General features: G+C 40.0%; 2 protein-coding genes across 2 annotated transcripts in view; one reads left to right on the plus strand and one right to left on the minus strand.

The window, feature by feature from the left end:
- The window catches only part of slc25a55a (solute carrier family 25 member 55a), a 13,227-nt gene extending 8,197 nt beyond the window's left edge, over positions 1-5,030 (plus strand). The window contains exon 12 of the transcript XR_004656362.1: positions 5,014-5,030. The gene's annotated coding sequence lies outside the window, so the exon portion shown is untranslated. The remainder of the gene's footprint in view (positions 1-5,013) is intronic.
- The window catches only part of tspan2a (tetraspanin 2a), a 13,851-nt gene extending 2,096 nt beyond the window's left edge, over positions 1-11,755 (minus strand). The window contains exons 1-3 of the mRNA XM_034869665.1: positions 11,491-11,755; positions 6,325-6,427; positions 728-825 (exon numbers count right to left, since the gene is read on the minus strand). Of these exons, the coding sequence (XP_034725556.1) occupies positions 728-825; positions 6,325-6,427; positions 11,491-11,559 (270 nt within the window). The 5' untranslated portion in view covers positions 11,560-11,755. The remainder of the gene's footprint in view (positions 1-727; positions 826-6,324; positions 6,428-11,490) is intronic.
- Between the last annotated feature and the right edge of the window lie 2,484 nt (positions 11,756-14,239).

Consider the following 14,239-nt stretch of genomic DNA (forward strand, 5'->3'; position numbering starts at 1 on the left):
TTGAGGCAGTTCTGAAGGCAAAAGGGGGTCCAACCCGTTACTAGCATGGGGTACCTAATAAAGTGGCCGGTGAGTATGTGTTTGTTGTGTTATGACTGTCTTGCTACTGAAAGCTTAAAATGTCCTCCGGGATGAATAAAGTGTCTACCTATCTATCTATCTATCCATGTATCTATCTATCTATCCATGTATCTATCTATCTATCTATCTATCTATCTATCTATCTATCTATCTATCTATCTATCTATCTATCTATCTATCTATCTATCTATTTCCTAGGAAGTTTCCTGGAAACTGGTACTACTTTACATGGAAGAAAAAAAAATCTCTGTTCAAACAAAAGTTAATGTTAATCCATTATTAATAATAAATGATTCTCAATATTTGTATTATAAAAATAATTATACAATATCTGTGTGCTCGTATAAGCTTTCAGCTTTTTTTAATTGCTAAAAGCATCTCAGTTACCCTTCAAATGAATTGGAATGAATCGATACTATTAGTGTGCCAACCAACCTCTATTTCCCCTTTAAGTAGTACTAAATTACACATAGATAAAGATAGATTGATACAGGTAACTTACAAATTAGAGACCTAAAAATAATAAAGTGTCATGATCAAAAAATTTCAGAGGGATTGTTTCCCATTCAGTATATCTTTATGGCTTTAACACTGCAGTGCGTGAATAATAAGACGAGAGGCGGCACTTTTGAGCTCTTGAACTCACCGATGCAAGAAGACACTGAGACTCCCGTACAGCCCCGAAACATCCGAAAAACCCCACGATCATCATCAACCCTCCCGCGCCGAGAAGGATGTACACAGCTGAGGAGAGAAAAAGCAGATAGATTGGCCCTTTAACATGTTTTTCTCTGTAGAAATAAATCAGAAAAATAGGAACAATCCACCAATCCTATAATGTTCACGATGGAGGAATGCATATCCTGAATAGACTCGAGGACTGGGATCTAATCAGTGTGTGCAGTTCACAGCTTCAACTGAGGATGGCAGCATGATCCATGGCTTTATTGTCTTTGTTGAAGCAGAATTTATAAAAGGATGGTTGTTGTGTTTGTGGACCATCAGAAAAGCGTAGGTGGAAACTCTTTGAGTAGCCTGAAAGCTCTGAGTAGCCGCCTACAATTCAGTGTAATCATCAGCTCTCTCCTTCAGTCCGACCACTTGTGAATTTTAAAATGAAAGAAGTTGGGAACACAACAAAAAAATGAATCTAAACACAAAACGGTTTATTTTATTTTTTGGCTCTCTGCTAAAAATAACACTCGAGTGTCATTTTGCTTCCTTGTGGTGTATTTTTAGATGAGTTGGTGTGTCTAAAGGTGTCGTGGTCCGGTGTGTGAAGTTATAAAGCTCCAGGGAGATACTGGTATCAAGATGGTTCAGCGCTTCCAAAAAATGAAATCCTCTGAAAATAAATACCATCTGTCCATCTCTCTCGGTGTGCTGAACACAACGAGACACTGGACTCTGTCCTGCTCTAGGCAAGATGCAAATAGCTGAATATCCTGCTCGTCTATCTCTCCGGGGTGCAGCCAGACTCTGTGCAGTATCACGACTTGAATTTGAATTCAATCAGATGGAGCTATAGAGTCTTTTGAGTCCATTATGGTGTTATTTCCAGTTACTCAGACTCAAATTCATGGTGCTTCAGGGTAAAGCAGTACAACAGATGCCATGTGCTTAGTTAAAAGGCAAATCTAATTTTCGGGTGTACTACTTCTTCCAACCATCCCAGCTCGCCTAGGAGCCTGGATGTTGTCACCCCCCCATTTTGCTCCCCCGCTCCCAGCCCTCACTACTGAGCCCTCGGCCCTGTAACTATACACCGGACCCGTCCCAGAGGTCCACGACATAGACAGCAACCACTGCAGCAATTTAATTAATCCACATGGGGGGGGTTGCAAGCTGTTGTTTTCCTGCTGTTGAACAAAAATGGAGGTAATAATGAGGGGTTGAAAACAAGGGATACGATGCTTTGAAGCATAGGGTTAGAAATGGAAAATACAATGAGCCAAGAAGGCTTCTGCTGTGTATATACAAAGTCTCTACACAGAAGGGATCATGGCGGACTTGGCCGGTGATGTGTTTAGCACTTCCTCGTAGCAAAACGGTTGATATTCAACAGATCACTTTGTCCTTGTTAATTCTGGCAGCCGGTGGTGATTAATATTTTCTTTCTGTCCGTATCTTCTGTGTGTATCTGAATGCGCATAATGGCTGTTTACATGCTGGCGCACAGAGCAACAAAGGTGACCGAATGGAAAGTGATTCACCCACAGGGAATGCTTCCACTTTGACTTGTTGTGGTATCGCTCTGTTCCGTCTCTTTGCTGGAGGTGCACGTAGGCAGCAACGCTCCGCCATTCTGCTCCTGATGGTATTTATTTTGTTGCTAAGGCTCCTTCTGTAACACCATCGATCCTCTGCACGATCTGGCAGATATATATACACACGTCTCTGTTTAAAGGTTTGGAACCACAAACGCTCGACTGGGTGCAGTCAGGTGGCGGAGAGGACTACTCTGGGTTCTAGAATGGTGTTTACATGCTTTTAGGTTGTAGAAAGGATTTGTATAAAGGGTTTGTTTTAGGGCTGCACGATACGAGGAAAATATGCGATAATGTTGTTGAATGTCGCAATAACGATATTACTCACAATAAATAAACAGATATTAAAGTGTACTCAGTACGTGTACTCAGTGTGTAGCTGAGCTCAGTATTTGATAGATTCCTCTGTTTTGAATGGAAATTCGATGTGTAATGAAAACCAATGGTTGGTCATTGTATGTAGGAATGAATGACTGAATGAATGCTAAACAGCAGCAGTTACTTTTAAAGCAGAAAGGAACCAAAAGGGATGACTATTTTATTAAAGATTTCTTTTCTTTTTTCTTTTCTTTTGCTTTTAAAATTCTTCTAAAATCCAACAAAGTGCTTGTTGAACTTAAACCACATGAAAGGAAATCATTTCCAACGTTCTTTTCTTGAACAAATTGAACATTGAATAGAATATGTATATAAAAAGAATGACAGCTACATATTGTGTGCAGTGCAGTTTTCTACTGACATTTTCTTTCAACTTCCTTCGCCATATGTCGCAGCCTTTCGCGATTTGTTCATTGCACCACTAAAATGTTTTTTTTTTGTGCAGCCCTAATTTGTTTTGTAAACGGTGAACAGAAAAATGTACAGTGGTTTGACAAGAATGACAATTAATTTGGCCGAAAAAGACACCTCTGAGCAACAGTGAAATTATCAATAGGAATAGGAGACATCAGCAGTCATTGGTCGAGGAAACTGTATGCTTAGCATCAAAATAAAGTAGTGCAGACTAAAATAGGAACAGGATCTGTTATCATATGTCAATGTTAAGGCACAGTAATGCAGCGTATACCAAGTTGGAATATATGTATATTTCTTTTATTTGATTAGGACAATTCACATTAATCAACCTTTCTGTACTTGTGCCAGTGTTAGCCAGGCGGCTAATTTATAACTGTAGTCCTAGTTTTCTAGCATATCTTTATGGTGGGAGGGAACCGGAGCACCCAGAGGAAACCCACCCCCCCAGGGCTTGCCCGGACTGGGGATGGAGCTCTGTAGTGCCAACTTGCTGTGAGGCAGAAGTGCTAACCACTGAGCCACCGCGCTGCTCGAATGGCCGGGTGTGTCTCTTCAGCCAAGCTACTCTTCTTACAACTTTACAATAGAAATAGAAGGTCAGTCGAGGGTAAGCACTGTTGTAACGGGATCAGAGAACATCAGCTGAACATCCCGCTTTTCTGGACCGGAAAACAAATCCCAAATCAAAAAAAATGGTTCCAACAGTGTTCTTCCCTGTAATGCAACGCTGTGGGGGCATCGGCTAAATAGAAGTTTTATTAATTTATTCTTTTTCTTTTGGGCCCAAAGCTATTTCAAATGTACATAATACATTTGGTGTCTGTTTTTTTTCTATTGAAGGAAAAAAGGAAAATATCAATATGACTTACTGTAATTTTTTTATTTTTTTATTTGACCTTTATTTAACCATAAAGAAAAACTCATTGAGATTAAAAATCTCTTTTCCAAGAGTGTCCTGGCCAAGATTACTGTAATATAAGGGGATTCTACACTTTAGAACGTCAGTGTAGATGCTTTTAACTTTGCATTAAGTAATCTGCTGTACTCGGTCGTAGCAACACAAGAAAGTAAAATATCCCATCACTGGTAAAACTTATGTTCTCACAGTAAGGGGCCTGTTGCAGATTGTATATGAATTTTAATATTGTAGCTGACAATGTATATTCAGCAACACGGACATTTTATACATTACTATAAATGTATAAAAAGACGCATACAGCATATGTTGTAAGATGATGATGCCTTTTGTATGTAAAATCCTAACAGTATCAACAGTGAAGATTGTTGAGCCACAGTATCAGAAGTAAAAAGTACAAAATTTTCCGCTGGACTGTGTTGTAAATTACAATGAAGTACAGTAAGGCGCTTAAGGAAATGTACACACTGAAAAAACACGTGGGGCGGACTCTGTTATTTGCATGTCAACTGAAACCAAAGATTACCTACAGATGGAAAACTGTGAGAACACAAGCAGGTTTTAGCTCAGAAATAACTTGTATGACAGTTTATTTTGTGTGTTTATGTTTTTTAGGCTGTATTCTTTACCTTTGATCCCTCTGTGCCTCCCCCTCACATTTCCACAAGCTACTGTAGGAAACATTGTTTTATTTTGTATAAACATGCACTGCATGGTACAGCACGGTGACTGCCACTAAAGGAGTATTCATGATAGACTCTGTGTCACCTGTCACCTGCCCCACCCGACCTGCTCCCTGTGGCCTTAAGGGGGTGGCGTGGGGGCGGGGGGGAGCCATAAAGTCCCATGAGGGCACAGCAGAGAGCTGATGAAGTGAAGTCACCATTTTAGGTCATAGTCTGAACGGCAGGAACAAGAATAGGCTTCATTCTAATCATCTGCTCCCACGCAGAGAGCGAGAGAGATAGAGAGATAGATAGTGAAAGAGCCACAAACACACACAGATAGAGAGAAAGGGACACAGAAAGAGGGAGAAAGAGAGAGCGACACACACACAGATAGAGAGAATGAGACAGAGAGAGAGGGAGAAAGAGAGACAGAGTTAGATAAAGAAAGAGCAACACACAAACACACACAGATAGGAAGAAAGAGACACAGAGAGAACGAGCGAGAGAAGGCCTATTGTATGGAGTACTGGACCACTACTACACACTGAAGGGCATTTGTCCACCCTAGTGTATGTTTTTAATAACCTACTGTGTCTTTTCTTCTGACCTCAGCAAAGGAACTTTATAATAACTATAACAATCAAAAGCAACCCGAGTGCTACGAACTTAAAGCCATGTCCGCCCAGACGCGGTGCTGTTCATTAATCGTTAGGCTCCGGTCCGTTTCTCACTGTCTCAGCATCTCTGATGGAAATCTGATCAGTGTTAGGAAACATGAGCAATTCTCTCCATAACCCATAAACCCAAGCACCGCCACTAATGGTGCGTGTTAACAACGATTTGACGTGTTTTCTTTCACTGCCCCTCGGCACCATATGTCGAGCGTCGGAGCGAGGTGGCACATCCGCTGATTGAAAAATAACATGCTTAATAATAATAATCACAACCACTCAGGAAAGAGCTATCATCGTGAGAGGAAGTGATGAAGCGTCACAATGCATTGAGGGTAAAATGTGCTTGCTAAGTGTTCATTACCGCTCAGTAATGGGTTATCTGTGCCCCCCTGAAATGCCCTTCAGTTAATCCCCCCCACCCCCTCCAGGAAGCTAACAAGTGTTTGTTGAATTATCATTGCAGCGCATGTCACCAAGCATGAAATCTATCTGGGACTGTTCTCTGATGAGAAGATTGATTTAAGGGCATTTTCACACCTAAATTAGATATAGTTTATACTGAAAATGTGCCTTTTTAATTTCTATGAAATTATATCTTTAAGAATCTTTCACAGCCAATCAAGATGTCAAACTCTACGTTCTGGCTCTCTGAGAGGAACTTTAAATTCTTCAATAGAAATATTCAAATTTGAGCTGCTTCACGGCTGATAAAACACAACAGACTTTTCCTTCCTTAATGTTATTACGCAAATTAAAATAATACCTGCCGACCTTATCTGCATCATTGCATTGCTGAGTGGTGGATGTACACAGACCCGGGACCACTAAGTTATTCAAATTGACTTTACTGAATCAAGATAATCTAACAGTTTATCATAAAGAGATAAATATTGATTGGCATGAAGTGTAACTGTAGGGTGTACCTATGAAGAAGGTGTCGGGGGCGCCATCACCCGTCAGCAGCTCCACTGTTTCCGGGTCAAACCTGAGCCAAAGTCCCACAGCCAGCACCAACAGGCCCGACAGCTGAGGAACAATACAAGATGTAAGTCATATTCATGTCCTAATTTCACACTTTTACAGGATATTGATGCAAAATGTTGAAATAAGGATCCCAAATTCTCCCTCAATTTTCAGGATTCAGGTGATGTCTTTGGTGAGGAGTTCTCAGTGTAGTCCAGAAATCACTTCACAGTTAAACATTGAGGCCCATTGTGTTTTTATTTCTTTGGCTCCTGTTGATTAATATTCTGCAGAAGGCACCCTCGACTTCGTCTCTTTAGCAGAGCGGCTACTGATGCTCACTTTCTCCTTCCGTTTATTCCAACCAAACTGCTGCCAGAGATGTTAATGCACCTTGTGTTAGACCTGTTTAGACTCTCCAACAGTTCCTAGGCTGCAGGTGTAGCCAACGGAACAACTTCTTTCTGTGATATTTTTGCAGTTTTGCTGTTTTTACTGATCATTGACTGTAAAATAATGGACAGAGCATCTGGTTCGGCGAAGTGCTGCAAACGAGGAAGGGCCTTAAAGCTGCATCCTATCTGAATTCCAGCAGGGGGTGACACGTGCAGTTGCAAAAGGAGGTCTGTGTCTGTAGAAGTCTGTGAGAAAGTAACCCACTTGTCACTTGATCTATTATCTCAGTAAACCTTTTCATTATGAGTTCAGGGTCTTAATCGCTAGTTTTTAGTCTTCTGCAACACAGAATGATTTTCATTTTTTTAATCACGGTCTTGTTGATTTTAAAAACGGCAATAAAGCGGAGGGGTTGTTTTAGGGCGTGGCTATGATGTCATTGCCAGTGAAAGTGTGTAACGTAACGCAGAGTGTAAGCAGCTCCTCTCTCACGCCTCCCTCTCGTCTAAAATCGTCACATCCGCAACCAGGATGGCTGCGCGCGTAAACGGCAAACTCAACGACTCATGGCAGAGCTCCACACACCAAGGGGTGACGTCACACATGCTCTGTCCGTTAATATACAGTCTACGGTTGAAATACAGCCTAGGTGTAAAGACAGAATATCAGGTGTGATGTGCCTGATACGTTTGCACAACATTGAGAGGGCATCACCAGAAATAAATCAATCGATGGAAACCAGGTGTCACCCTGAGAAAGTTAATCCTTCTGGCCTTCTACATACACCCAAATAGCATTATTTGATTTACAGTGACAATGTTATATTTAAACATTTACAGATGGAAGGTTTTAATGCTAAATGTGTATCTGTGCTTATTACTGTCACAAGTTTTATGTCTAACATTTATTTCATGACTTCTTCTAACAGAAGGTTGAAAACTAAATTGCAACTAAAATTTCTCTTACTTATCTTACCTTTAAACGTTTTGTAAGCTCTATAAAAATGTAAAAGTACAAGTGATTGGAAAAGGAAGAGAGCAGCTCGTGCTGTCACACGGACCATCAAAACATTAAAATCTTAACGGCACCATCACAGCATCAATGGTCCACCTCCCATGGTGCATTTCAGCCACAGTCTGTGCCAGCCTCACAGTGCCTGGGTGACGTAACTCACACTGGCATTGGCTGCTTTTTTGGCTCGGCACCCCAAAATGACAGCGCACTGTATGCCCCTCTCGGCTCCGACCACAACAGCTCTGCTCTCAGTCCCCAAACCCCTAAACAAAGAGGCCGCTGTCTGTTCCGTTGACACGAGTGATTGTCTTACAGAGCACAGACGAGTCAATGCAGCCGTTTAGATCCATATATACTGTATCAATTAGCAGTAAACATGAGCATCCATCCACGACAACTGCGAGAGTCTATAACAGCATCTATTTAGTCCATCGATCGATACAATTAATCTGCAACCTCTGTGATAATCAGTTATTTAGTCATTTTTTTAAGCAAAACATTGCCATCACATTACCTACTTTCAGCAAGTGGACTGCATTTGTGAACAGGGTTGTGTATCGTAGGGTTGTTTAAACGATTCAGATTCCTAAACCCATTCTTGAAAAACTTAAAAAAGACATAAAAGAAAGGCTCTTTTATAGATTTTATCAAATTATTTAAGTCTTGTGTTGTCTTTGCGTCATAATTGAAAATCAACACTTTTTCTCATGTTTTTGTCCCTTTTTTCAACACTTTTGACATTTTTTTTCAATGTTTGTCACTTTCTTTGACATTTTCAACACTACGTAACACTAACTTATTAACTTTAGTTTTACAGTTATTTTTGCATCTCATGTCAATAAACCTCATTTATAGGAAATTATACCTAATGTTTGAGTTAGAAAAGCAGAAATTAGCAATTATTTTGACTAAATTAAAGGAATGGATGTTGATGAATAATCACAGACTGGAATATGTCAACTTTTACTCTATTTCAAAATCACTTTTTTTTTCAAATGGGGCAGTGAATAATTATGTTAACATTAATGAAAATTAATGAAAGTAGAGAGTTGTACTTGCCAAAGAGAAATTGATCAATCATGTGATTTTGGGTAATTACAATTGGGTAGTTTAAAAAGAACATTGCTATAGGAAAACGGGTCAATTTGACCCGAGGACAACATGAGGGTTAAATGTAACAATATATTAACATTTTAAAGTACTTAAATATATAGTAAATAAACCTAAGTCACCTGACACACAACCTCAATAATTTAACAATCCATACTGGTTACACTAATACGCACATTGACATTTATTTTGTTGTTATTTTTTGCATATGTTTTGCATATCAGATATGCTAACCAGAGCCCAGAGGGAAAATATGGCGTTTTAAAAGTTGGCCACATTTATGGTTGCTAGCTAACGGTAGACTACAGAGAAAGTGTGATATTTTTGCGTCTGTATCAGAGTGACTAACGGAAATATTTCAGTCGACACATTAAGAGGAACAGAAATGAGGAACCCAGATTTGCTTTCTAATCCAGTCCGATTGCTACCGGTTACATGGTACCCAATCCTATTTATGAGGTTCTTTTCTAGTCCAGCGACCACTCAAAGTGCTTTACAACACATGCCAACACTTACCCATTCACACACACATTCATACACTGATGGCAGAGGCTGCCAAGTGAGGCGCCAACCTGCTCACCAGGCGCGGTTAGGGGTTCAGTATCAACACGCAAACCAGATACCTAATATTTAATTTTTGGGGTTTTGGACTCTTTTTTTTGGGACAAAGCTAGCTATTTGAAGCCATCATCTTTGGCTTTAAGAAACTATGATGTGCATATGCCCTTTTTAATTACTTTTTATACATTTTAATGTATGTATATCAACCCACCACCCAACCCATGATGCCTTTGGCACTTTTGCGCCGACCCTTTGAGTTTTCTCCCACAGTCTATCAGGTCTCCTGAATCTGTGGACAGTTTTAAGACTCTTTTAAAAACTCACCTTCATACACAATCCTCTGTGTTAAGGGCTACACCCCATTTATGCTCTATTTTAAAATTAAGTTGTATTTTGTAATTTATTATTTATTTCCTCATGTATATTATACGTGTGTGTGTGTATCACTTTGTAACAGTTTTTTTTTAAGTGCTATATAGTGTTACTTAGTCAGCGTACTTACTTACTTACAAACTAAATTGTTGCTGGATTAACACAAGGGAGTCATTTTAACAAAGTACATGTATGCAGATTCTGTAATCTAAAGAAGGAGCATCAACAAATGAATTTGGCACTGATGTTTTTCTCTAGTGCTTTTCAACCTGGGAGTCAGGACCCCCCAGTGGGTCGCAGGACACATCTGCAGGGTCCTAAGCCTGTCTGTCTACTTTTTCAAAATAAAAGGAAAAGGAGGAATCTTTCTTACACTCATTAGTTGAACAGTTTGTCCACAACGCTTGGACAGTAGATATTCTCGGACAATATTAGGCATTTCCCATTTTATAAAAAATAAACAAATACAAATATTTATGAATATTTAAAAAATAAAATAAAAACGGACAGCCAACCATGTTATGAGTATTAGTGTTGCATAGTTTGTCCACCAGAGGGCGTTCTACAACATCCCTGTTGGCAACACTATATTTATATATTTTTTTGTTATTGTGTTTTTGTTTAAGGACTTCATTTTCATATCTTAAGTTTGTATTTTTATAAACTTTATTTATCAGACCTTTAATATGTTTTGATAATCCTCTGTTCTGTTTTGGCAATAAAATAACCTATAAATAACTACAAATAACTAATGTCAGGGAAATGTGTTCATGTTTTGTTACGTGTTTCTGGATTTTGTTTTTAAATATATATCAGACGATTTATTTCAGATTATCGGATTTTTAAATAACCAAATATTTGTATCAGTATCGGCCTTCAAAATCCTTTATCAGTCGGGCACTAATGGACAGTAACTTTGTTTTAGGAGTAACAAGCCAAAGCCCCAAAAAACATGTCAACCAAATATCCATCCACCCTAATGTCAGATGAGAAGTTGCTGCACAGAAAATCGAAAGTGGTCGAAACCACAGGTAACCTTATCTGAGCAGATCTAAATATCAGACCATATCCAAAAACCCTCCATGATGTTCCCAAAACAGATTAACTCTGTCTGGTAAAAACTCCCAGACCTGCTGCAAAAAAAGTCACAGTACAATGCCACATCATGAGAGAGGATCTGAACAGTGGGTGTGTTGGAAAAGTGGCATCAGAGCTGCAGTATGACCACAGTACATTACTTATTACTACATTAATCATGTGGGTGTAGAAAGGGTTAGTGGCTACAGACTCTCAGGATTGACTTATTCATTATTATATAAAAGGCGCTGAGCTGTACTGAGGTGTTTTTTTATAGATTCAATCAGAAAGAAGAGGATTAATAAGATATATTGATTGGTTTGAGGATTTAGGAAACAGTACAGAGTCAGGTGGGTAGGAGCCATCTGCACGCCCAACTCCCCCAGTTCTCCAGTGTGAAACGAAGGCAAGTTAATTCCAATATCCCGAAAACAGACAGACGGTCATCCTGCAGCGTGTTGAACATGTAGCACTACCATGAAACTAACAGGTGTCCCACAGGCACAACACAGCTTAATAACCGTCTTTTTAAACATTACGCTGATGTTAAAATAGCAGCGTTGTGTCCATACGAGCCATTGGTGAAGCGGACTTACCCAAAAGATGAAGTTGAACCCGAAAAGCAGATATTTCACGCATTTCATCCCTCCCTGCACTTTGCTCATGATGTCACCTGATTTGTCGATATTTCCGAGCTCTGAACGCTGTTATTCTGCAAATATTCGCGTCTTCCAGTTGGACATCAACCATGTAATGATGATGATGATGATGATGAGCTGCACATCCAAGGCATCAAGACATGCGCACAGAGCCGATCGCTCGCCAGGCACGCTGGCTCAATGCGCCGCCCATCCGCGGCTCTGTGCGTAGTCTGGTGGTACCCAAGGTGGGGTTCAGGGACCATCGGGGACTCTTGAGACTCCGGGAGCTCCCCCAACAACATGAGGAACAAGTTCATGTCAGTGTGTAATATCACCGCTCGGGGTAAAATAAGGCCAAGGTTTGTCAAATGGTAGCCTATGTCAAAGATAAAATCCACCAAGAAAAGTCTGGTTTTGTCCAACAAAATGGTGTAGAGGGGAGTAAATACTAAATTACACAACAATATAATTATATATATCTGGGGCAGTCTCTATTTTTGTGCTTTCATTAAATGTATTAAATGTAAACTGTCCAATGTGCTAAGCACACACAGGGACCCCCAAGGGTCTCTGAGAACCACCACTAACATCCACCAAGGAAAGTCTGATTTTTTCCAATAAAAGTGTGTGGAGATAGGAGTAAATACCAAATTACACAACAATATAATTATGTTTGAACAGCATATATATACACTGTTTACTGTAAACTGTAAACATGTATATAATTACATATCTATGTGGGTGGGAGATGTGAAACTGGTGCAGTCTCTATATTTGTGCTTTGATTAAATGTATTAAATGTAAGCTGTTCAATGTGCTGAGGACACACGGGGACCCCCAAGGGTCTCTGAGAACCACTTTAAGACTGGACATACATTTTTATTCTTTAGAAATGTTGATAGCAGCCTGTGGGAGGGCTAATGCCGTTTTTACTCCTCGTACCTCCATGACCTTTATACTAGAAACTGGACAATAGTTTAGCAAGGCTTTTAATCATGCAAATCTACACATGGCTACTGAAATAGGTGTTTATTTTGGAAATGTAGAAAGTATATGCAACAAAAACACAGGAAAGCATGCAATTCCATAATAATTCAGAAAAACCTGAAAAACAAGTTAAACACAAAGGGTAGAGCGGGTGTTAAGGTGCAGCTTAAAAGCATCGCCAGACCCAACCTGTCTAATGGCCTCTGGCTAGGGGTGGGTTGGGCTGCAAGGGGTTAGAAGTTTTCTCAGACAGCCTACGTGGTTTTTGAGTAAAATGTTGGCTTGATTGAGTTTGGTTCAGACATTCATGTTCCCCTCAAGATAAATTGTAAACTCTAAAAACGTTGATCCCCTCCCCCTCCACCAAGTCAACATTTAGATGTGTGTAATACTTTGGTTTAAAAAAAAACATTCCTATCAGCCTCATGTTAAATTACAGTATGATAGTGAACATAACATATAACATTCAAAATGCCAACACGCATATCAGCATGCTGATGTTAGCATTTAGCTGACAGCACCACTGTGTATGTCAGAGCCTCATGGAGCTTCTAGCATGGCTTTAGACATCTTGTAAGAAAAAGATTATAATTTGTATTCACAGGATATGCAAACAAACAGTAATTAAATTGATATTGGAGTCTTGTTTTGTATCTTTGGGAGCTTCCTAAAAGAAGGATAAAAACATGCATTCAAATCTATTAGAATGCTATAAAGTCTAGAAATAATTAAAAGTGTTATCTTTCGTTTGTTGACTTTAAATTCCCACCATGTTGATTAAAAACCAAAACCAAGGACATGACGTCAGTGTAGTGTATATGTTTGTTTTACATGTCACAGGCAGCGACCTGTTGGATTTCATACCTGTATCTGTCTTGACATGCAAACTTTACTTGCTATCAGGCCAGTTCCTGTGAGAGGCCACATATGAAGCTCTTCTGTGTTTTCTCTGCCGGCCGGGGGGTGGGGGGGGGGGGGGGGGGGGGGGGGGGGGGGGGGGGGGGGGGGGGGGGGGGGGGGGGGGGGGGGGGGGGGTCAGCTCGGGTTCACCCACTCATGTTTGTGCTGCTTTTGTTTGCTGCAGTGGTGTGGGAGGGAAACAGCGACCCCCTGTTCTTCTGCCAGAGTATCAGCTGTGAGAATCAGTCTAGCTGGATCATGAGATCACATCACTGCCTACCGTCTCTTTATCTGTCAGATGACCACGCCAGTAAGAGTCAGGATAGATAGATAGATAGATAGATATAGATATATATATATCGATATATATAGATAGATAGATGTACCCTTTTGACTTACAAGTGATTAATAGTTTCCAACATGAATAAGATCTCTGAACTGCATCAATCTTAACCTAATATCAGTTTGGTCATCCAATCCTGTCATGAATTCAGAGCTGTAATTATCCCGGTGGAAGTACACCCAAACTGAAACCATATCCTCGGGGTATAATGGAGTCAAAATCCCATTATCTCTCCACGGCCGCCCGCTCCTCATCCTCCTCTATTGGGCTTAATATGTAAATCTGGTGCAATAACATAACCTGATCTCCATTTGCTGCTGTCATCCTTATGATCCAAAAGACATCCGAGGTGACGAGAAAGAAGAGTTACCAAAATTATCATGGAGTTGTGTACTTTTATGAGGACAGGCCATGCTACTGAGTTGATTATAAATGATTAAACAGGTTGAAAATCCTTGTGGTAGACTTTGAATA

The sequence above is a fragment of the Etheostoma cragini genome, chromosome 4 (genome assembly GCF_013103735.1).
Source record: "Etheostoma cragini isolate CJK2018 chromosome 4, CSU_Ecrag_1.0, whole genome shotgun sequence".
Lineage (NCBI taxonomy): Eukaryota > Metazoa > Chordata > Actinopteri > Perciformes > Percidae > Etheostoma > Etheostoma cragini.